We start from the raw sequence: 25,984 nt of genomic DNA on the forward strand, positions 1-25,984 counted from the left end.
AGTGTAAATAAATATATATATAAATAAATAAATAAATAAATAAATATACAAGAATTGCTCGTTTAAAAGTATAAGATTAAGTAACACTATTTATTTTATTTTTGAGATTTGATGTTTAAGCTGTGCTGCTAGGTGTTTTAAAGTTGCAGTTATAAATGTTAAAACAATTAACCTTTAATCTTGTGTGTGTTTCTCGTCTTCTTGTATTTTCACTAATATCACTGCCAAAATTAATGACCGATTTTTGATCATTACACAAAGTAAAGGGATAGTCGCTTTTTGACGCGTGATGTCGCTAGATGTCACTTAACTATGCCTATACAAATAACCCGCATTTACTGATGTATGGAATTACAACTCTTCCCTCACTTATTTCTCTATGATACCTACAGAATGTTTTGTCAAGACAGAAAAAAAAGCAATTAAGTGTCAGCTTACCTCCTCTTAGGTAACTGGTCTCACCAAATCGCACTGTCTATAGCCGATAGATCATAGTTTACTCACATTTGGTGCGACCAGTGCCTTAGAGAGTTGAGTAATACTCACTAGTCCTAACTTCGTTCGCTCTCTGGTTTTGTAGTTAAAAATCGTAAACTCATTCTCCACGCAAAATCTGCAACAAAAAGAATTGATTTGAGTCTTTCCACCGACATTAGTATCTAAACTTAAACTAAATACATATAAAAACAACGATAAAAATTAAAAAAACAGGTGGAATTTGACCCGAACCAATACTTTCCGTGCAAAACGAGCTTAAACTACACTTAAAATACTATAAGAAAATACAAAATTAGGTTAAAAGCAATCTGTAAATTGCTTCTACACTAATGTACGCATGAATCTACTTTAAATTACTTATTATTACTTAAATTTAGTAATACTTAAACAGTGATCGGACTCTGGCGTCAATTCTAACAAGACAACAAAGTAAATTCATCCAGAAAGGTCAAGAAAATGGCTCCCGACCGATCGCTGATAAACGACAGTGTGAAGGCAAGGTACAGTTTGTTTTAAAAACGATTAAAAAAAAGCAATTTTAAATGTTGTCAGTTACGTTGTAATATTTCGAAAAGTACAGGAGACAAAACAGATTATTTTGAACAGTTGAAGGTTCTGCAAAATTAACAAAGATACGGTTCCGAGTAAAAACTTTAGGTCCGGTTAAAAATACCACCTTTTCTTCTATCTGAAACCAGTTCATCGAATATTTGCAGTACTTTCCTTATTTTATGTTTGTAATCTCTGGGGGCTTTATTTTCTGCATGTATTTTCCTCGAAAGATTTTCTGAGTTTGACATCTTATATTGAGGATGATTGTTATTTAATAAAAGATGTGTATCTCTTAGTGATGATTTTTCGAGCGTTCGTTGTACGCTATTTATTCTTATTTCCATATTTTTCAAAGTCTAGAATCTGTACGGTCCTCGTCTACAAGGTGCCCGGCCTGAACAGGCCACTTTTCTTCGACAGCATTTGCAGCCGTAGACTGAGGAAATTATTGTAAATAGAAGAACTATAAATAATAAGCATCGACTGTAGTCGACTTGAGCCATTTTCGAGCTGTAACAATGGAGACACTGGATGAAGATCGGCTTTCCAGATAAATATGGGGTTGGACTGTCGCAAGTGGTGTCATTGTCGAAATGTCGAAAGTGGTGTCATTATAACATTAGGTATAGGTTAGGTTCGTTAGGTATCTTCAAATGGCCGAAGGCCAAACTGCACAAACTAGGAGCCCAGCGGAAGCGCTTAAAAGTTAAAATAAAATGAAAAAATACTGTAGGCATTTTCGAAAAAATTTATATGTCCCAAGTCCCTTTAAAAACATCAATCTTTGGAAGCGTCTAACTCTGCCATTTTTAATTTTAGCGAAAAGTTTCTTAAGAAAAAAGTGATTATTTTATCAATATCTTGTAAATTATTCAAAGTGTTTTCTAACTCCTATGTTTTTCAAATTTTCTAAAAAAAAATAATCTAATCCCAAATACGGCCCCCCTTTTGTACAGTCTGACCCCTTAGTAATAATTAGGACTTTTTGCTATCAAGACATCTCCACCAACTAAACTAGGTTGTCAACTAGCTAAAACCGCCAACTGACTAGCTAGAGCTCAATCGTGTATTTGGATGATAACATGACGTGGCTTTCAAAGGTTTGAAGGCTCCTGAGCCTGAGCTTGTACGTAGCCGAATGGCACAAACGCTCACGAAACGCTCACGAAACGAAACGCTCGTAGATATCTATCTCTGTCGCTCTTGCGTATTGGCGCGACAGAGCCGACAAGAGCGTCGCAGAAATGCCATTCAGCTACGGCACCAGGTCAGCCGGTAAACCGGCTCATATAGTCCAAAGTATATGACAATCGAACAATATTGAAGATCTAAAGGAAAATATAGTCTGTCAAACTCACCTCACTGAAATAATCACTTGTAGCAATGCAGGTGGTTTCCTTGGTGTTAACACTGTTCAAATATGGAGTCAGGGTTGTAAGCCATAATGTCCATTTTACGCCATGTTATTCCTGTGAAATCCTACCTAGCTTTCCCCTATCGGTTCGGGTCAAATTCCACCGGTTAACATGGAAAATACTTACTTTGTTTGGATGGTAAAAACGCTATTTTTCGAGTTTGATATGTTGTGACTGACAGAAGAATTTTGGTTGTGTCTAATGGAATTGAAAGTTTGAAACGGGGAAAGGTATGGCGGCCAGTGTGTTTTGTAAAAAGTTTATAAGCAATCTGATAAGTACACTACACTCTAGATCGGAATTTGTTTTTTGTGTGAATTAAATGTTTTCTTTAAATCGTTTAAATATTTATTTATTTATTTAAAGTTTTAAATCGTTTAAATTTTGTTTAAATTGAACTGTAAGTGCGTTTTCACATAATCCGATCCGATATCGGATGTAGGACCGATATCCGATATTAACTACCATTTTAACTACACTTCACAGGTCTCTTGAGAGCGATATAAAATTAATAGCTTTTACCCGCAGCTTCGCTCGCGTCAAATTTGAAATTGTGAAACGCTCATTACAAACTTCACCCCCCATTTTAGGGAAGTGTGGGGCTAGAAAGAGCTTCAACTACCTCCACTTGAAAAATCACGTTTTTTCTCTGAAAGACGAACGAACAAACAGACACCAGCGGGCCGATTTTTGAGTCTCACGCGTTCGAATTCAGAAAATTGTCACTGAAAATAATAAGCAAGTCACCGTTTTCAACCGGTATTTTAGTGACAAAATCCCGTATGCACAAAAATCACAACATTCCCATTTATTATAATACTTTTGACCGCGGCTTCCTCACGTTAAATTCGAAAATTGCGGAATGTACTATACAAACTTCACCCCCTATTTTAAAGAGGAGGTTCCAGAGACTAAAAGTAGCCTATGTCACTCTTCATCCCTTTAACTATCCCATCAAAATCCGTCAATGTCGTAGTTTTGAAAGATGGACAAACAAACAGAGTAGTCTTGACATTTATAAAGCGACTTTGTTTTATAGATTTCTCACTATTCCGGTAGGGATCTAAATCAGATTCACGGCATTTGTAATATTTTTGTAGCAAGTATTGTTTCCACGGATGTTTCTAAACGTCCAGGCCCCGTAGTCAAATGGTTTTTCTGAGACGCGAAACGCAATCGAAACGCCTCAGAACGGTAGTTTCGCTCTGTCGCGCCAATACGCAAGAGCGATAGAGATAGATAGCTACGAAAGAGATATTATCGTGAGCGTTTGTGCATTTGGCTACGCACACTGTGCAGAACAAAGTAAAGCGAGGAGTAGTTTACATTGTGAGGCGTTAAGAACATTTCACATTTGGTGCTTTATTGCGTGAAACGTAACTTTAATCCGTGTATCATTGTCCGAAGGCCAACACAAATGCGTAGTTTGAAAATATCTTCTAAATGGAACATTTTAGGAGCATTTCTTTTTTTTTTGCCACTTTTATGGTGATATTTTTGAAAAAAAATATGCTATTTCTACTCAGAATTACTAGCTCTTTCAATCCCATACGATTTTTTCTTATTTTGTTACTTATTTTCCGTACATGTTGTATGGGGTAACAAAAGAGGAAAGTAACAAAAATGTATGGAAATTCTGGGACACTTTTTGTCTCCCAGTGAGATTGAAAGTACTCGTGATTTTAAGTACAATTGACCTAAAATTCCCTAAAACAATCAAAATTTTTTTAGTGGAAAAAAAAAATGTTCTTAGAACAATGAGGAGGCACACTGACATTTTATCCCGCCAGGTGGCACCTGTGCAAGTGTCTAGGCCTTGGTCTAGGCAGTAGGCATGTCACTGTCATTGAGCTGTCATTCATAGGTGTCAGAGCGAAAAAAATATCTGCTTCTTGCTCTCACGTGTGGAATTCTTTATCTGCGCAATGAACTAATAAGGTGGCGCCATCTGTCATAATCTTTGAGAGTGCCTCCTCAACCTGATTTAATTTATTTTGCGATGTGATATCCTAGTTGCTCTATATGATTTATAATAGGTTTAAGGTAAGGTGGAGAGAGATTGGAGGGCTTTTCTAGAGGGATAAGATAATAGTTATTTGTTATACAAGGGGGCAAAGTTGTATTTTAACGCCGAGTGTGGAATTGAAAAACGAGCACGTGAAAGGTTTCTATAGTTGAACCACGAGCGAAGCGAGTGGTTCGAGAATAGAATCCTGAACTTGCGAGATTTTTAACACACGAGAAGTAAAATACATTTGCACCCGAGTGTAACACAAAACTTTTCCCCTCACTATAGCGAGGAAACTACAATGCAAAAAATGCGTTTATCACTGCTTCCAGTAGTTCCACAGGAGGTAAATCGTCTTAATTACTAGATTCGCCCACTTTTATCAATTTTAAAGCTGTTAATTTTACTTTATTCAAGGTCAAATTACTTTACCCACTAGTGGATAAAATGCGTTTTTACCCGCTGGTATTAAAGGACAAAACACGTGTTTCCGAGCTAGTGAGGGGAAAAATATATTCCGTATCCATCTTACCCCGCAAGAAAAACCCTTCAATCTTCTCCCACCTTACCTTCCCTAACAGAAACATCACGACAGGAACAGGTATTTTTAACCCCCGACGCAAAAACGACGGGGTGTTATAAGTTTGACGTGTCTGTCTGTCTGACGCCAAATCGTAGGATTAGCTGTCACAGCGGACTTAAGGCTCCCATGAGCGTGATAACGCCGGGATAACGCAAGGGGGGATGATGTTGATGATGATGATGATCTGTATTTTATTAGAAGCATAGACACTATAAACTGGCCTCTATAAATCGATAAGAAGTCTAATAATATAAAACTTCATGGTCACCTAGAACTGTACGTCATTTTTCTGACGGCGACACTTTTGACAATAACGGGCACACCATCAAACGCTAAAATATGTATTAATACATATTTTCTTAATATTATATGGAGTGTAGAAATATTTCTACGCTCCATCAAAATACACATGTTCAAATAGTTTATTCTTTATTCACTGTAAATTTATAAGTATTTTATTGGATATGAGTGAGAGCATCGGAAAGAAGCTCTTTGTAGCCAGATGCGCTCCTTGCCATAGTATAGAGTCAGGAGCCAAGCATAAAGTGGGACCGAATCTCTTTGGGTTCTTTGGCAAAAGATCCTGCACATCTGAAGGTATTTATTTTATCGTGTAAAATTTTATTTTATCAATAAAGGATTGTATTGTATTTAGGATTGTTATAGTGTCACGCGGACCGACCGAGCGGAGCGATCCGCACCGGACAAGTAGCAGTATTGATAATTTACGCTAGTTGACGCGTGATTGTCGCTAGGGTTGCAAAAAAACGGTTTTTTTTCTGGCTTGAAAAAAAAACATGAAAAAAAACCGTGACACATGTTTTGTCCTTTAATACCAGCGGGTAAAAACGCATTTTATCCACTAGTGGGTAAAGTAATTTGACCTCGAATAAAGTCAAATTAACTGCCTTAAAATTGATAAAAGTAGGTGAATCTAGTTATAAGGATGATTTACCACCTGTGGAACTACTGGAAGCAGTGATAAACGCATTTTTTGCGTTGCAGTTTCCTCGCTATAGTGAGGGGAAAAGTTTTGTGGTACACTCGGGTGCAAATGTATTTTACTTCTCGTGTGTTAAAAACTCGCAAGTTCAGGATTCTATTCTCGAACCATTCGCTTCGCTCGTGGTTCAACTATAGAATCCCTTCACTTGCTCGTTTTTCAATTCCACACTCGGCGTTAAAACACAACTTTGCCCCCTTGTATAACAAATAACTATTATCGTGTAAAGTTTATTTCATCAATAAAGGATTTTATTGTGTTGTATTGTATTTAGGATTGTTATAGTGTCACGCGGACCTACCGGAGCGGAGCGATCCGCACCGGACAAGTAGCAGTATTGATAATTTACGCTAGTTGACGCGTGATTGTCGCTAGATGTCACTATAACTATGCCTATACAAATAACTCGCATTTACTGATGTATGGAGTTACTACTCTTCCCTTACGTATTCCTCTAATGATCGCCACTTAGTGAGTTTAGTATCCAATAGTTATTTGTTATACAAGGGGGCAAAGTTGTATTTTAACGCCGAGTGTGGAATTGAAAACGAGCAAGTGAAAGGATTCTATAGTTGAACCACGAGCGAAGCGAGTGGTTCGAGAATAGAATCCTGAACTTGCGAGATTTTTAACACACGAGAAGTGAAATACATTTGCACCCGAGTGTAACACAAAACTTTTCCCCTCACTATAGCGAGGAAACTACAACGCAAAAATGCGTTTATCACTGCTTCCAGTAGTTCCACAGGTGGTAAATCATCTTTATTACTAGAATCACCTAGTTATATCAATTTTAAAGCAGTTAATTTGACTTTATTCAAGGTCAAATTACTTTACCCACTAGTGGATAAAATGCGTTTTTACCCGCTGATATTAAAGGACAAAACACGTGTTTCCGAGCTAGTGAGGGGAAAATATGTTTTCCCATCGTAGTTTAATATCCCAATTAAAAATTTCCATTAATAGCTGTGAAATTTTTTCCAAGCTTTATTGACTTCATATTTCAAATACTTATTATCCAACTTACATATACACTAGCTTCTGCCCGCGGCTTCGCTCGCGTTAGAAAGAGACAAAAAGTAGCCTATGTCACTCTCCATCCTTTCAACTATCTCCACTTAAAAAAATGTCGTCAATTCGTCGCTCCGTTTCGCCGTGAAAGACGGACAAACAAACAGACACACAATTTCCCATTTATAATATTAGTATGGATTTGTAAATGTTATTTTTTGAGTACTTTACTTGTTCATTTTCTACCAGGCTTCCGATACTCCGATGCTATAGTGCAAAAAGCATTCACGTGGGATGAAGAGACGCTCAACAAGTTTATAGAAGACCCTAGAAGGACCGTGCCGGGCACTAGGATGCTGTTCGCTGGCTTGAAGAAAGCACAGGAACGGGAAGATATTATGGCTTTCTTTAGGAAAGTGGCGAAAAGCGAATAATAGTTGCGCAAATTAAAACTCAATATCTGGGCCAGTACAACTACTGCACACGAGATGGCGCGCGAAGAAAAACGCATGAAAACTCGAAAATTCGCGTTTTCCGGGACCTAAGGATAAGTTAGACCGATTTTTCACCCCCAAAAACCCCCACATAACAAATTTCTGCGAAATCGTTAGAGCGGTTTCCGAGATCGTCAGTGTAAATAAATATATATATAAATAAATAAATAAATAAATATACAAGAATTGCTCGTTTAAAAGTATTAGATTACTTTACATATTAACCTATTGGTCGCCTCGTTCGTTTTTCATCACGTTCCTAACTTTGTTCGATTCTGCTTTCGTCAGCCATTCTTCATTCGTCAACTTAGTTTGCAGTCGCGTCTTTACCCATAATGTGTTGTTGGCCTTTTTCTTATTTATTTCGTCATTTCGTATTTGATCACATTCTAAGTTGGTACCTAAGACTAAGAAGAAACACGAAAAACATAGATTTAACAGCGAACATGCGGTTTAAGATAAAGAAGAACGAATTGACCGAAGATTGACCATTGACGTCAGAATCCCAGGAACCCATAAATAACTCACATACGAACCATAGAATGCACTGATTTTGTTTTACAGTGTGGATAAATGATCTGGGTAAGTGCAACGTAATTGACCGTAGTTGAGTAATATAATCGTACAATCATCGACGATCATGACGAATAAAGAATGGCTGACGAAAGCAGAATCGGACAAACATAGGAACGTGACGAAAAAAGAACGAGACGACCCAATAATACCCTATTAAGAGTCCAACAGTCCGTTCGTAGTAGGTGGTCGAACCATACTGTTCTACCTTAGGGATGGCAGAGGGCGCCTCAAGCCTTCGAGAATGTCATATATTTGGAAATTTCGATCCTTGCCTTCGTGTACCGATGGCCAAGTGATTCAGCCGTAGCCGAATGGCATTTCTACGACCGTGAAACGAAAACGAAACGCCGCGAAAGGTAGTCTGGATCTTCGCGCCAATACGCAAGAGCGATAGAGATAGATATCTACGAGCGTTTCGTTTCGTGAGCGTTTGCACATTCGGCTACGAACGCATGCACCCGTACGGTAAACGTAAATTTTGTAATTTTTTTACTCTTGTGAGGTTTTGTCACCTGTACAGATGTGTAGGTTAAGAAAGTTTTCAAAAAAGTGGAATAATTTGCTATTTCAGAAATAATAAGGAAAACTCTCTCAGTACTTCAGTGTTGATCTATCGGTTTTTATTACTTACAAAATTGGTTGCTCAAATTATTTACATCACAAATTGGTATCTCAAATGTGAAAGTAAAAATGTGTGTCTAATTTATTGAATAAACAATGTATTTATTAAATCGTTTTCTTTTTATTGGCAGATCGTTTCAAGAGTATGTGCTTTTAAAAACACGTATTCTTTTTTTAAGCGATAGGAGGTAAATTGGCATCGGCATTTAAGATGGGTGTACGCTCTTTTCTTAAAGGTTTCTTCTTGGTTTCTTCAACACCGATATAGATAGTCACAACAAAATCGTTTATAAAAGTAACTTTTATACGACCGGTCTGGCCTAGCGCGATAGTGACCCTGCCTGCTACGCCGCGGTCCCGGGTTCGAATCCCGGTAAGGGCATTTTTTGTGTGATAAGTACAGATATTTGTTCCTGAGTGTATAAGTATTTGTATATTATATATATCGTTGTCTGAGTACCCACAACACAAGCCTTCATGAGCTTACCGTGGGACAGTCAATCTGTGTAAGAATGTCCTATAATAATTATTTATTATAAAATTTATTATAAATAGATATCAAAAGATTAATTTATTAGAATCATAGACAATATAAAAATTATAGAGGTATACTATAAATCGATTAGCAGCGACAGCATGTCAGTCCCTATCGCACTATTTGTAAGTGCGATTGAGACGGCTCGATGTTTTATCATTTATCGCGCGACCATGCTTGCCTGCCAGAAGCAAAACAAGTGTAATAAACTATCAATATAAAATTTTGTCCATGGGCGGCAGTGATCGCTTACCATCAGGCGACCTGTCTGCTCGTTTGCCTCCTATTTCATAAAAAAAAATATAAACCTTCATGGTCACTTACAAGTCCTACAACTGAGTGTCATTTTTCTGACAGTGACAACTTTTGACAACACACAAACGCCAAATATGTTTACTCACTTTTCACCGTAAATTTACAAAACCATTTACAAATTTATAGTTTTATCAAATAACTCAGCTAAATTGCCTAACCTTTTACAAATCCTTTCAAATTATTATTTCATTATTGGTATCCAATATCAGTTTTATTAGTAAATAAAAAGTCTGTGTGATATGAGTGAGAGCGTTGGGAAGAAACTGTTTTTAACTCGCTGCGCCTGTTGCCACTCTTTGGACTTGGGCGCTAAGCATAAAGTGGGACCTAATCTTTTTGGGATCTATAACAAAAGATCCTGCACGTCTGAAGGTAATTATATTAGTATATTAGCTTTTGCCCGCGGCTTCGCTCGCGTTAGAAAGAGAAAAAGTAGCCTATGTCACTCTTCATCCCTTCAACTATCTCCAACTCAGTTAAAAGAAATTGCGAAAAAATCTTTAAAATCGAGGTTCCGCTCTCGACTGTTTCCTCCTTCAAAACTTAATCAATTTTAACGAAATTTGAGAATCTGAATAACAATGAAATAATCTGTGTTGGACCGTTTAGTTTTTTTAGCTAATTGTTACCAATTTTGAATACCACACCTTTTTTTGCGCCATAATCAATACGGCCGTTTCTGGAATTTTTTATGACGACCGGTCTGGCGCAGTCGGTAGTGACTCTGCCTGCTACGCCGCGGTCCCGGGTTCGAATCCCGGTAAGGGCATTTATTTGTGTGATGAGCACAGATATTTGTTCCTGAGTCATGGATGTTTCCTATGTATATAAGTATTTATATATTATATATATCGTTGCTGAGTACCCACAACACAAGCCTTCTTGAGCTTACCGTGGGCCTCAGTCAATCTGTGTAAGAATGTCCTATATTATTTATTTATTTATTTATTTTGATGGGCTCTAGCGTCTTTAAAAAAATAAGATTATGAAAAAAATCAAAACGGTCCAACACAGATAAAAATAATAATAATCTGTGTTGAAAAAATAATTGCTCTATCTTCCAAAACCAAGGAGGAAATAGTCGAGAGCGTTTGTATGGAGAATTGACTCCTCCTGTATCGTCTTAAGTTATTTTTTTTTAGGCTACACATACTCCCAGGGCATGAAACACAAAGGCCCCACGTGGGATGAAGAGAACCTCTCCAAGTTTCTGGACGACCCTAGAAGGACCGTTCCTGGCACCAAGATGCTGTTCTCCGGCCTGAAGAAACCACAGGAACGGGAAGACATTATAGCTTTCTTTAGGAAAATTAGCAAGTAAAAAATGTGACTTTTTTAAAATTGCAAACGGGACATAACCTTTTAACCAATATGACGTTTGTTCTACTCAGATTTTGAACTGTAATTCTTCATCATCATCATCATCATCAGCCCGTTGCAGTCCACTGCTGGACATAGGCCTCCCCCAAGGTACGCCAAAGAGCCCGGTCTGCTGCTTTATGCATCCAGTTTCCGCCAGCCCCCCTATGCAAATCATCTCGCCATCTAGCCAGAGGGCGTCCCACACTACGTTTGCCAAGACGCGGTCTCCACTCCAGAACACGCTTGCTCCCAGCAGTTACCGGTTCTGCGACAGATGTGGCCAGCCCATTGCCACTTCACCTTACTACCTTTCAGAGAACACCTTGTCCTTAGTGACCTTGGTCCTCTGGCGGATAACTTCGTTCCGAATTTTGTCCTTCAGAGAGACTCCAAGCATAATTCTTATGCTGTAATTCTTATGGCTTCGTGTTTGTTTTAAGTATAGTGGCAAGTATTTTGCCGTTACCGATTAAAGGGTCAATCGTGTATTACTATGTTTTAATCACTGGCGCTTCAAGAGCAGTCTACTACAAGACCATGGATCAATGCCGTCCTTGGAATGTCGGTTAGTGTTTAAAACATAGTAATAAGTACGCGATTAAGTCCAGTTTGCAATTTGAAATGTGTAAAAATATTGGAAGCTTAAATAAATGTGACGTTTTTTCACCCTTTTCCAGTCATATTAGGGGCTTTTTATCGACCACATACTGTGTCAACACGATTTACACTCTAAACTGCTATTCAGGGTACAAATTTAGCGTGTAATTTTCCAAAAATGATTCGCCTTAAAATCTATTGTCAAAACATCACTATTTAGGATATACGTTGGATTTTGTATAAAACTTTCTAGATTGGCGGGGCCTGGAAAAGGGTTAAGTAAAGCGCACCACAACATCGCTTACCATAAGGAAGAAATTTGATGCTGACGATGCGCTTTCACATTATCCGATACGATATTGGATGTCGGACCGATCCTATATATTAAAGGCGCCATCTTCAACATTTGTCTTTCACATCCTTCTTACATCCCACATCGGATCGGATAATGTGAAACCGCTCTTATGTTTAGCGAGAATGTGGTACAGTCTACTTTAAAACAACACAAATAATGAACCTCGCAAGAGGCGTTCTAACGATCACGTAATTTGCTGGACAGTGTCAGTACCTAACTTAAAAGTGATATCGCCAAAGAACTAACAGGGGGGTTACCAGTACCAAAGCCGTTAAATTTAGGTTGAGAGAGAGGGATGGAGCTATATAACTGGTGTAGCTGTCTCCCGACCTAAACTGAACGGCTTTTTCATGGTAACCGCCCAGGCCTTTGCCCAATTGCCATTCATCAAATTGATTTTAAGTAGCCGCCTTTAGTGACACCACACACTAGCGTTTTCGGAGCGTCTGCGTCTATCAGTGTAGAAAATAAACGTCGTTGTGCTTTGTGACAACGTCGAACAACAGACGAGTTGATTAGATAAAGACGCTTAGGAGACGCTAGGTCTATGGATTATATTCCACTACAGCCTCAGAGCGTTTGTACATTATCCGATCCGATATCGGATGTAGGAAGGATGCCAAAGGCAAATGTCAAAGATGGCGCCTGTAATATATATCGGTCCTACATCCGATATCGGATCGGATAATGTAAAAACGCACTTAGGGAACTCGCATACGATTTACGTAAGATATAAATTACGGACTATTGAGGTTATAAATTCAGCAGCCTGATCAAATGTTGCATAGCGAAACTCGCATGCGAGATCTCGTACGGTCAAGGCACTGGTCCCGCCAAAAGTTATTTCTTTTATTTCTTTATTTCTTTATTTATAAATTCCCTAAAATTAACACTAACAGACAAGAGTTAATAGGAGGGTAGTTTTAGAGTGTGGAAAATAATCAGTATTGCCATTATGGATGGCAACCACATCAATGGCAACTACCTTAAATATTGAAAATAGCACATTTTGTGTAAGAGAGACTTTCCTTTGTTTTTAAAAACAATAAATTCTGCATTTAAGGATTTATGAAAAATCGCTTGCCTCAGTCGGAACTCGAACCGGTCAAATGTGCAAAAATTACGTGCTGTATTTTATGATGCAGATTGAAAGGGTTACTGATAAGGTTCATTTTTCTCTAACAAATACAATCAGAATAACCGAAGGCCATGAAAATTTGGCACATTATTTGGCACGTTATTTTTTGTCACATTTGACCGGTTCGAGTCCCAACTGACGCAAGCGATTTTTCATGAATTCTTAAATGCAGAATTTCGTCACTACTTTAAAAAAACTTGTATCTTCGTCTGTTTTAATGTATAATTATTGTAAATTGATTCCATGTTAGTGTTATGTAATTTAGCTATAAGTTATTTCAAATACAATGTTATATTGTTTCTTGAATAAATAAATATCAATATCAATATCAATATCAATATCAATATCTGTCAATGAAAAGAAAATTGTAGTAGGTAAGTATGTATGGAATTCATATAGACTTACTGCGTTTTAACTTTGAGGAACAGCGTGAGATACGAGATTTTTTAAAAGTAGTGACGATTTATTGTTTTTAAAAACAAAGGGAGACTTTACACAAAATGTGCTATTTACAATATTTAAGGTAGTTGCCATCCATGTGGCATTCGATTTTTCCACCGTGTATATAAAAACGAACAAAAGACAGTCGCTCTCGTGTAAATAAAAGAGAGAGTGAGCGGTTCATCGCTCGGCGACGAACTATAACTCGCTGGCGCTATCATCGCCTCTCTTTTATTTACACGGGAGCGACTATCTTTTGTTCTTTTCTATCACCATTAGCTCATAGCTTACTTGCGTTTGGTGGAACCAGTGCCAAAATCAGCCGTATTACATATTTCTTTTTTTTTGTCATTTTTTTTTTTTTGATTGTTTTAGGGAATTTTAGGTCCATTGTACTCAGAATCACGAGTACTTTCAATCTCACTGGGAGACAGAAAGTATCCCAGAATTTCCATACATTTTTGTTACTTTCCTCTTTTGTTACCCCATACAACATGTACGGAAAATGGTACCAAAATAAGAAAAAATCGTATGGGACATTTTTTTTTTAACTACTAGGATTGAAAAAGCTATTAATTATGAGTAGAAATAGCATTTTTTTTTAAAAATATCACATTTCATAAAAGTGGCAAAAAAAAGAAATGCTCAATTTACCGAAATTCCGAAATCTCACCGTTGTATTTCGAAGTTAAGCGACTCAATAAAATTGTTTTTTTTTTTTGTGAAGTTTGGTCACATTCAGACATTCAGACAGAATGCAAACATTCGGATGTGCAGGTTCAGAAAGTTTTAAAAAGGATTAATATGTTTGAATATATTAGAAATATTAAGGAAAACTCTCTGAGAATTTAATTTACGTATGAAATTAGTTGGTCGAATTATTTAATCTGAAAATTCTGAAATTTTATCTCAAAATGTGAAAGTAAAAAATGTCTGTGTAATTTATTGAATAAACGAAGTTTTTATTTATTACCTCTTTCTATTTTGTTGATAGACCCTTTCTCTCTCTAAGACACACGAAACGGAAAAGAGAATATTCTCACCAGAATATACAATACAATACAATACAAATATTCTTTATTGCTCACCAATATAACAAGATGATATCAAAAAAATTAAACACATAACTTTAACTATGGTAGACAACGGGCGGTCTTATCGCTAACTAAAGAGCTATCTCTACCAGACAACCTTTGGGTAGTGGAGACAAGACACAAAAAAGAACTGATTTGAGTAGGTGATGCAGTGAGTGATAGGGAACATAGATAATCTATAAATATAGTGTAAATTGCTCTTTTAAAATCATTTATTTAAATTAACAAAATATAAACTAGATATAGTACCTAGTATATATGCTCTTTGAATATTTCGTTAGTACCTTTACTAAACACAACTGCAAGTACATGTACCTAGCAAAGATCAAGTATAATTAACACGGTTTCTTACTCGAGGCACAGTATAATAAAGAGAATAATAAAATTGATGACGAAGAACTATGTGCAGTTTCTGTAACGTTCTTATTTCAATGAAAAATAATTTCGACTAGGGGTTTACCCAAAGACCTTTACAGGGGACAGCTCAATCACATTTTTTGCCATACGAAATTAAACCTTATTACTGAAACAGAAAGTCGATCGTATCAGACTAGCGAAAACGGTCCACATGAGAGGGCATTGTTTGGGCTGGTGTCCCTCTCGCACGTGTTGCCAGTGTTAATGAGGTTCCCATATTAGTAGTATTTTTATCTGTATATTACCTGACTTTATAAATTCTTATTTTATTTTAATGTTATATTCAAACTAGGCTTTCGATATATTTCAAAAAATTTGAAAATAATTATAATGTGATTATTTTGATGCCAGTAAATCAAAGATTTGTATAATTAAAAAATACTTTCAATTGGGTGTTAGTAGATTTAGTAGTAACTTTGAAAATTGACTGGTATCCCCAATTTATGACAGTGATGACGTCACTGAATAATGTTGACATTGTCAGCAAGTGCGAGAGGGACACCAGCCCAAACAATTACCCAAGAATTTTATATATATCTCTGGATAGTGCGTGCCGACCAATGAGTTGAAGCCAGGTTCATTCACCTTTACTCCTATGTTCTATCTCATTCCAACACTGTGATGTATTGCCAGATAAGTTAATAAAAAAAACGTATAAAACATTCTTCAATCAAATTGACTTACTTTTCTTTGTATTATACAAAAAAAAAACTCAATCAAAAACCTTATTTCTCCGGTATTTACCTCCTGCGTACTATGGGAACACTAATAATAAAAAAATATGCCCGATATGTCAGAATTGTCAAAATTCATTCACCGATTCAGAGATTTATTTTGCAAAATAAACGTTTTTCGACGATTTACTTAAGTTCTGAGCTATGTATTGCATAGTGAACCATTGTGGAAGTAAATGGAAACCGAAATCCGACGTAAAATTTCACAAGTAAGTACTTATTTTACCAAAATGTTCATAAACCTCACTGGCAATAAATTTTCTTCTATTTTGCTTGTAATCTTGGTTAGTTCTTATCATTATATTGGTTTCATTGTCTCAAATTATATCAAAATTCCCACGAATAGGTTTAGAACGATAAATATGACCTTTAAAGAAAAATAATGCTATGTGTGGTTTTACGACTAGGGTGACCAATCTTTTTTCTTGCATGGTATTTACTCTTATTGAATGGAGCTAAATCTATCAACTTGGTACGGTTTCTATGTTCATAGCTCATATCACAGTATAATAATACCAACTTTATATAATTTATGTCTTTACAATTAACATGAATAATATTAAACTTTTCAGTGTTCCAAAAGATGAAGGAAGGATGATGAAAGATGAAGGAAGGTTGGCTGTTGGCTGTCGATTGTACCGATAAAAGGAAATGTTTCAGAGCGTTCGACAATTTGCAGATTTGCACTTTAAGCCTGAAGATTATGACACAGAAAGAAATTTTAAAAATCAGTCCAGTAACGACGGATATATCGTGGCCTAAACATTAAATTGAGATACATATATACATGCGAAGAGAATTGAAATACGTACGAATTGAGAACCACCTTCCTTGAGATTTGGGGCGGCGCTTAAAAATAAAGATACTGTTTTAAAACGTCCTAGTATTTCATTATTTCCCCATTGACAAATACTTCCCTTATATTTTTGTGGCTATACCCACTAGTTACCACCAAGTTTTTACCTGTCCTAACTACTGGGATTTCCCCCACATTGTTAATTACCACACCAGGGGTTGATAGCTACTGGGATTAGTTTTCCCAGTAGTTACTACCAAAATATTATTGTGATGACCAAAACACTAAAATATATATTCCATTGCATGCTTTAGGGCCGGTTTTTCAATCGCCAGATAAATATATCTATCAGATAAAGTTATCACTATCCTTTTCATCACACGTATAAATGACAATGACAGCTAACATTTATCTGACAGATATTATTTATCTGGCGATTGAAAAACCAGCCCTTAATAAACACAGGTGTCAGTTAGTAAAAGACAAATACTTATGTAACTCCGTATAGACAGATAAAGTCTAAGAAAAAAACTTACCTCAAAACCATACAGAAAAAGGTATGGTGAGCTAGATGGCGATACACCTTTGGGGTAGGTACGCTCAGATAGATGGCGCTAATATTAATATTTGACATTTTAACACATATCAATATCATATCAAGCTGAGAATATTGTCAAAACGGAGGTTCAAAGGTTTTAAGCCTGTGTCGAGAGATGTAATACGTCAAATTCCGCGGGATATCCCTAATGTATGCTTAATCATGGACACCCTAAAAAAAGAGATGCAAGACCGGCGTGACGTAATTCAAGGTCAAATTTTCTGGCTTCAAAGTAATGTTCGGCGTGCAACATCCATGTATATAAGATTCTTGCAATTACCTCTCATGTGGACACACTTTTTGACCTAACTAAACAATCTAGTTTAATAATTCTAAATCTATGGGTTTACCACTCTTCAAGAAAAATAAATATGATGCCATTGGATCTACTTCCAGAAAAGGAAAGTTTTCGAAAATGCTTCATAGAAATAGTAGTCCCACAGATAGAATAAATGCAATTCAATTTTAATAAAATAAAACTTACTTGAAATTTGCAGCTTTGCTTAACAGCATGGTTTCAAAACGTTCGTATTACACCCATAGACATATTATATTCTATTATCTTTGATTACACCTATCGCATGCCTATCGCAAAATAAGTCGCTGTCAACGAAACTAAAAAATGATCCTATGTCAACATTGTCAAAACAAAAAACATTACCTGTCATGCAATGTCGAAAGCGTCAAAAAAAATCAAGCCCCGTCTTCACCGCAATCCGCAAAAAAATCCATAGCCAGTTTTTTTATCAGCGCAAGACCTAAATGTAAACCATGAGTGCTGATAACGGTAAGAAGCTGTTCGTAAAAAGTTGCGCGCAATGCCATTCCGTGGAATCGGGAGGGAAGCATAAAGTCGGTCCGAATCTCAACGGACTCTTCGGCCGCAAGTCGGGATCGGCGGCTGGCTTCAGCTACTCTGATGCTATGAAGAACAAGGGGGTAACGTGGAACGAGGCAGCGCTGAACGAGTACCTGGCGAACCCTAAGAAGTTCGTTCCTGGCACAAAAATGGTATTCGCGGGGCTGAAGAAACCGGCGGATGTGGCTGATCTCGTCGCTTACCTTAAGACTGCCACGAAATAACAGTAACAGAAATTTTGAATAAGAAATGTAATCTATTTGAATATTTAAGTACCGTAAGGGTTCTCGACCCGGCCTTTAATAAACATTATTTACATTAAACAGCTTCCTTCAGCCGCGTACGTAACCGGTTCGTAACCAGTTGCGATCGAAGATTTGTTTGACCTTGTTCGAAACCAGTTACGTTCTAAGAGATTTTATTCTTTGTAAGAAACCATTTTTACAAAATCACGTTTCGACGGAGCCCCGCCGTGCGGGACTTTTAGTTCTTTGCTCTTTGCCCTTCGGGCGTCTAAAGATACCCAACAAACCTAACCTACCTATTGTTTTGCAGTGAATAAAAACTCTTCTTTCATAACTGGCTCAGCATCGTAACGATCTGGCGGTTACGTACGCGGCTGAAGGGAAACCGCTATGGTTATTGCTTAATAAGTGTTCTAGTCAACGTTTGGCACTGTTGAGAATTTTACGGTACTTGATGTGATTACTATAGTTATCTTATGCAAGTCACAAATCATATGCAAATGATATTTTTACGATTATTCACGAAGTTTAAAGATTTAGGTCGTTGATGATTAGGTATATTAGTACTCATACCTACCAGACTTAACAATTGTATATTTACATCGAATACAATCCATTTTGCTTGACTTTTAATAATTTTATTATATACACGTATAGTAGAAACCTCAAAACATTTTTAGAATGAACATCATCATCATCATCTGCCAAAGGATTGTAAGCTACATGAGAAGACTGTATGTCTGCAATGGGTTGACTCTTCAAGCCTCCACTCCATCTTTCATCGTGCGGGACATCAGTTCTACGTGTAAGAAGTAAGTCTGATTAAGATAATTATCATCGTAGGGTGTCTTGCTCTAAAAGTGGCAAGTCAGGGGACATAAAGAAATATAATAATGGATACATCGACAATACGATTTTCCAACCACGTCATTTGAAGCAAAGGATTGAAGGGATATGTATATTTCCCCTTAAAAAATAATATACTGCACCTATTTTTGCTAGCCAGAGAGAGTTTACAAGAAGTTGGAAAATGGAATTTTCTAAAAGGAATTATCAATATTATCATACATGAGAATATTCTCATCGACACATCAATGTGTCCCCTCCTCTACGCAAATTAGAATCGACGACATTTGTGAGTGTGTTTACTAAAACGTCCCCCTTTGTCGCTTACCATAAAGACGACATTTGCTTGTATCTTTATATGAAGAAACTGTCAAATCGGCTTTATAGCAATCGAGAAAGTGGGACGTTTTACTAAACACACTCACAGTTTTAATTACGGTCGCACGATTTGCATGAAACCGTCCGTTAGAACTTTATCAAAATATACGGGAAATTTTCGTAGTTCATGACCTGTATAGTCTAAACTTGGAAAGTTTCCAAAATTACTAATTTTCCACATGGAATTATAATAAAATAATTTAAAAACAATCTTTCCATTTCTATAATTTATGATTCATAATCCAAATATATAAAGGAAGAAACTGACTGACTGACTGACATATCAACACACAGCCGAAACCGCTGGTCCTAGAGATTTCAAATTTGGCACGTAAGTTCCTTATAAGGTGTAAAGGAGCACTAAGAAAGGATTTTTCAACATTCACATCCTAAGGGGGTGAAATGGGAGTCCAAAGGTCAACGTTTGAATACGATTACTTTTAGTACACGGGCGAAGCCGCGAGAAAAATTAGTAATTCATAATGCTAAACGTGGCTAAACTGTGGAATAAATTGTCGCCTGTGGTATTTCCGGACTGATACGACCTTCGAAATTTCAAAAAAGAGCGTACACCCATCTTAAAGGCCGACAACGCACCTCCAACACTTCTGATGTTTGGGATGTCCATGGGCGGCAGTGATCACTTACCATCAGGCGGCCTGTCTGCTCATTTGCCTCCTATCGCAAAAAAGCGTTAAATTGTGTGTTTCGACATGTGTGATCATATTGCCCTCTCTGATATCTGAAGCGCTGGTAGCCTAGCGGTAAGTACGTGCGACTTTTGCTCGGGAGGTCGCGGGTTCGAACTCCGGCTCGCACCAATGAGTTATCGGAATTTATGTGCGAAATGTCATTTGATATTTGCCAGTCGCTTTTCGGTGAAGGAAAACATCGTGAGGAAACCGGACTAATTCCAATAAGGTCTAGTTTGCCCATCGGGTAGGAAGGCCACAAGGTCAGATGGCAGTCGCTTTCGTAAAAACTAGTGTCAACGCCAAATCTTGGGATTAGTTGTCACAGCGGAGCCCAGGCTCCCATGAGCCGTGGTAAAATGCCGGGATAACGCAAGGAGGATGATGATGATTGCCCACTCTGATATCCGCAACGACTGAACTATGTTGCAAGATTTGTAAGTACTGACTCAACCTTACCTTGAATCGCAACCGGAAGTGAGGAAACGGAAATACCCTCCGAAAATAACCATACAATTCATACTGGCATTCCGAGAATGACTGCGACTTGTCCTTTACACGAACATATTTACGATTTTGGAGATAGTTGGCGTTTGATATATTGCGCTGGCGCCGATGGCAACCGATAGGGAGGGGACAGTGTCGATAGGACCTCCTTGCGTTATCCCGGCATTTGCCACAGCTCATGGGAGCCTGGGGTGCGCTTTGACAACTAATCCCAAGATTTGGCGTAGGCACTACTTTTACGAAGCGACTGCCATCTTGACCTTCCAACCCGAAGGGTAACTAGGCCTTATTGGGATTAGTCCGGTTTCCTCACAACGTTTTCCTTCACCGAAAAGCGACTGGCAAATATCAAATGACATTTCGCACATATATTCCGAAAAACTCATTGGCACGAGCCGGGGTTCGAACCCGCGACCTCTGGATCGAAAGTCGCACGTACTTACCTTTTCCCCCACTCAACCCTGTCGCTTGCACTTATAAATATAGATTATTTTGTTTAATTATTTGGATGATTAAGACGATTACAGGCAGTAATACAAAGCTACAAAATGCTAACATATAAAAAATCGAAATAAGATGTCATATATTAAAAAAAACACTATAAGCTAATGAAATATTTTGATAGAGTATAACTATGAATGCGTAATAGTTAGATGATATCTTCCGTTACATTTGATACAATTTCAGGCTGCAAAACAATGTATGGCAAAATTGTGGCCCTCTGATAGATCTACAAAAAAGTCCGCGATGGCATGTATCTACTTTCCTTTACTTTAACTTTAAGTTTTCGCGTTTTGTACACATTTTTGAAGACACACACGGGTCGAACACGATAAAATAACATTATTATAATGTCTTACTATAAGCATGTTTATGAATTTTATGATAATCCTCGTGCGTAGCCGGGGCGGGTCGCTAGTGTCGTTTATAGAAACATCGATATCGACCGCCTCATCACTAGCCACTGCGCGCGCGCCACGCGCCGTTTATTTTTACCGAAAACTTCCGAACCGAACGAACGCGTTAACATTATAAATAACTTTTCAAACCAAAAAACACCTGTCAAAGAAAAGGCGTTAAAAATATAAAACGTGCCGGTTCAATAAACAAAACGCGTTCTGTGGATGATGTGGATCAAACAGTTTTTAAAAAATCATTTAGAAGATAAAATTCATGTTGGTCGGCATTTTTGTGAGAAGAATCAGCAAAAATATTTTTTAAGGTTGGTAAATTTTATGTTTTTCCTACTCAGAATCACGAGCCCTTTCAATCAAGGACAAACAACAAGAGACATAAAAATGGTCACAAAATTTTCTATTATTTTGCATACTTTCCATTTTGTAACCACTGTACAAAGTGTTTGAAAAATGGTAACGACGTGTAAAAAATAAATTTGGGACGCTTTATTTTCATCTAGTAGGATCGAAAACGCTCGTAATTCTGATTAGGAAAAACATGAATTTACCTATATCAGAATTTAAAAAGCTTTTTGTATTATTTCTTGCAAAAATACCCTTGTACAAGGTGTATAGTTGTGTGGTATAAATGTGTGTGTGTTTACCAAAATGACTAAACAGTGAGTGGTTGCATTTTTGTCAGTTTGCTCACGAGTGTGTGAATCAGAGGATTCCTTCATTCATTCGGGATCTCTCTCTACAGTTGTTGTGATTGTGAACTAATTGTGAACGGACTCGAATACAACAGGTAAGGTTTTTTTTATTTATTTTAGTATTTTTAAAGCACCGCTATAAAAATAGAATGAATAAAATAAGATATTTTAACAATGCTTTAAAATATACTTACTGTTTTATTTATGTTATAGTTTTAATTTAAAAACAGAGTTGCTGTTCGCATCATAAAACCTTACGGTAAAAGAACCCTCCTCTTGTACCTGTTTAGTACGGAACCCTAAAAATGGCTTCGAATTTATTTTCTTATATTTAATTAAGACGATACGAGTAAAATAATTCCCGGTATCAATCTTTTTGCCGGTATTTACATATATTTATGACTATCAAAATAATTAGTGATAGAAATTCAAACCGAAAACAAATGCTTAGGTATCCTTAGGTATTCAAAAAACAGACACAGATTTCAAAACTAATTTGATGAAATCCATACTAATATTATGAATGGGAAAGTGTGTGTGTCTGTTTGTTTGTCCGTCTTTCACGGCAAAACGGAGCGACGAATTGTCGTGATTTTTTAAGTGGAGATAGTTGAAGGGATGGAGAGGGACATAGGCTACTTTTTGTCTCTTTCTAAGCTTATTTAGCGTTTATCTCACCGTGCTATGAGGTGTTAACATATTGATGACTGCAATTATCTTGGTGATAAAAAATAGGAGATCACAGGCGGTAAAGTCGTTGACAAATGTCAATCAATAGCAATGACCCGTTTTCACTGCTCCGTTGACGTTGACTGTTGGTTGACTTGAGTAGTTCAGAATGTGGAATCTTGAGCGCTGCGAGGGTTTTAGGGCACGTAAGTTAACAAATGTTTCTCCATACGAACACGAGGAAAAAATTTACTAAGTATAAAGCATGCGCCACACGTAAAGCGTTTTGAAAGCGTAGCGTCGGCTGAGCGGAACGCGCGCTGAATATGCGCGCATTCTGCTCGCAATCCGCGTTCGTCCGGCGCACCGCTATCATTGCTACGCTCTCAAAACGTGCATACGTGTGGCCGAGCCTTAAAACATTGAATTAAAACAAATTCATCTTTTTTAACATTTATGATTTGAAACCATAATTTAAACATCATTTCTATCAACTTTAGAACCTGAAGTTAAAATTTGTAGTCAGGAAACCACTTTGCACTCTTGAGGATAATATGCGATTTTGGCGCTCGTTATTGAAGTACTTGAAAACCTTTACAAGCTGGTGTTACTGCTTGTAATTTATTAACCCCCGACGCAAAATCGACGGGGAGTTATAAGTTTGACGTGTCTGTCTGTCTGTGTGTTTGTCTTTCTGTCAGTGTGTGTGTCTGTCTGTGGCATCGAAGCTGCCGAACGGATGAACCGATTTAGTTTTTTTTGTCTAAAAGCTGAGTTCGTCGGAAGTGTTCTTAGCCATGTTTCATGAAAATCGGTCTACTAATATGTCGCGGTCGAGGGTTTTTTCAAAGTAGATAGTTCAGTGGTAGTATGTAATTGACATTGAACTTTTGGCAGAATTTCCAAAATAAAAAAGATAAACGCACTCATACAAATAAATTTGTTAGCAAACACATGTAGATAATGCTCATCATAAATTACATCAACATCAAAAGATCACTGTTATAACTAGTTATGATTGTTTTGTTATGAATTATAGATCACTTGCATATTAGATGAAATATTTAGGAACGATCGGCCTCAATATGCCCAGTAAAACCATAAGGTACGTCAATTGTCGCGGGTTCGAACCCGGCTCGCACCAATGAGTTTTTCTGAACTTATGTGCGAAATCTCATTTGATATTTGCCAGTCGCTTTTCGGTGAAGGAAAACATCGTGAGGAAACCGGACTAATTCCAATAAGGCCTAGTTACCCTTTGGGTTGGAAGGTCAGATGGCAGTCGCTTTCGTAAAACTAGTGCCAAACTAGTGCCTACGGGGTTAGTTGTCACAGCGGACCCCAGGCTCCCATGAGCCGCGGCAAATGCCGGGATAACGCAAGGTGGATGATGATGACGTCAATTATTAGCTCTAATAACGTAACCACAAAATTAAAATTTTGTAAAAACCCCCGACCGCGACATAGTAGACCGATTTTCATGAAACATGGCTAAGAACACTCCCGACTAACTCAGCTTTCAGACAAAAAAAACTAAATCTAAATCGGTTCATCCGTTCGGGAGCTACGATGCCACAGACAGACACACACACGGGCAGACAGACAAACAGACAGACAGACAGACAGACAGACGGACGGACGGACGGACGGACGGACGGACGGACGGACGGACGGACGGACGGACGGACGGACGGACAGACAGACGACAGACAGACAGACAGACACGTCAAACTTATAACACCGCGTCGTTTTTGCGTCGGGGGTTAAAAAACTGATATTTATCGAAAATACCGGTTATTTTATCAATAACATCACTTTGACGTTGAATTGACGTTGAAATGTCCGAAATATATCGTATCTGGGCAATAGGTTCGAATAAGGCCATAATAATTCAGTGAAGTTCAAAGTTATTCGCAAAAGCAAACATTTAACTAGTGCTACGCACCCTATTGTAGCAGCCTTTGTAGACCCTCTACGGGCTACGAGCTACGAGCCCGTAGGGACCGAGTCACAAAAGACCTTGGTCCAATTTGAATTCAAATGTAAACAGCCAAATTCAAGATGTCACTAGGAAACCGTGTTAATAGTTATTTGTTATACAAGGGGGCAAAGTTTTATTTTAACGCCGAGTGTGGAATTGAAAAACGAGCAAGTGAAAGGAGTCTATAGTTGAACCACGAGCAAAGCGAGTGGGTCGAGAATAGAATCCTGAACTTGGCGAGTTTTTCAACACACGAGAAGTAAATACATTTGCACCCGTGTGTAACACAAAACTTTTCCCCTCCGAGGAAACTACAACGTAAAAAAACGCGTTTATCACTGCTTCCAGTAATTCCACAGGTGGTAAATCATCTTCATCACTAAATACATCCACTTTTATCAGTTTTAAAGCAGAACATTTTACTATCTTCAAGGTCAAATTACTTTACCCACTAGTGGATAAAATGCGTTTTTACCCGTCGTTATTTTTAATTGTAATTTCATTGATTTCGAATTGTGTTGTAATTATTGTATTGATCTGATCATTACTATTATTATTTATTTTTTAATGTACAAAATGGCATCAAGTTCCTTAGATCAAATTAGACATCATTTTATTGGAATTTTATTTGAAAGATTGTATTTTTTATTTATTTTTTACATTTATTGTAACAGTGTTTGACGGTGTATGATTAGTACCAATAAATGTATCTATCTATCTATCTATCTATTAAAGGACAAAACACGTGTTTCCGAGCTAGTGAGGGGAAAAAGTGTATTTTTTTTAATTCATTTAGGCAACGAAACGTTCTTGATACTGGCAAATCGGTATTGTGTGGCTGTGATATCCTATTGTTCGAGAACGGCCGAGCACAGATATTTATGGACTGAAAAGAAAGTGGTTTTTACTGTCGGAGATCAAGATCTACTCTGGGTCATTGTGCCATAACTGTAAGTAGGTCTATAGTATGTACAGTCAACCAATTGGAACCCTAGGCTACTGTAGGACTGGACCATTTTTAGGGTTCCGTAGTCAACTAGGAACAATACAATACA

General features: G+C 37.4%; 3 protein-coding genes across 3 annotated transcripts; all 3 read left to right on the forward strand.

The window, feature by feature from the left end:
- Window positions 1–5,396: 5,396 nt before the first annotated feature.
- Window positions 5,397–8,008, forward strand: LOC125237358 (cytochrome c-like). The gene is made up of 3 exons (XM_048144359.1): window positions 5,397–5,653; window positions 7,320–7,525; window positions 7,772–8,008. Exons 1-2 carry the CDS (start codon window positions 5,521–5,523, stop codon window positions 7,502–7,504), a joined length of 318 nt encoding a protein of 105 aa, XP_048000316.1. The 5' UTR covers window positions 5,397–5,520; the 3' UTR covers window positions 7,505–7,525; window positions 7,772–8,008.
- Window positions 8,009–9,828: 1,820 nt separating this feature from the next.
- LOC125237600 (cytochrome c-like) lies at window positions 9,829–12,020 on the forward strand. Its single transcript, XM_048144740.1, has 2 exons — window positions 9,829–9,983; window positions 10,754–12,020. The coding sequence occupies exons 1-2, from the start codon at window positions 9,851–9,853 to the stop codon at window positions 10,930–10,932; spliced, it is 312 nt and encodes a 103-aa protein (XP_048000697.1). The 5' UTR covers window positions 9,829–9,850; the 3' UTR covers window positions 10,933–12,020.
- A 5,814-nt stretch (window positions 12,021–17,834) lies between these two features.
- Window positions 17,835–18,872, forward strand: LOC125237463 (cytochrome c-like). The gene has a single exon (XM_048144562.1). The coding sequence runs from the start codon at window positions 17,915–17,917 to the stop codon at window positions 18,224–18,226; it is 312 nt and encodes a 103-aa protein (XP_048000519.1). The 5' UTR covers window positions 17,835–17,914; the 3' UTR covers window positions 18,227–18,872.
- The last annotated feature ends 7,112 nt before the right edge of the window (window positions 18,873–25,984 follow it).

The sequence above is a fragment of the Leguminivora glycinivorella genome, chromosome 21 (assembly GCF_023078275.1).
Source record: "Leguminivora glycinivorella isolate SPB_JAAS2020 chromosome 21, LegGlyc_1.1, whole genome shotgun sequence".
Classification (NCBI taxonomy): domain Eukaryota; kingdom Metazoa; phylum Arthropoda; class Insecta; order Lepidoptera; family Tortricidae; genus Leguminivora; species Leguminivora glycinivorella.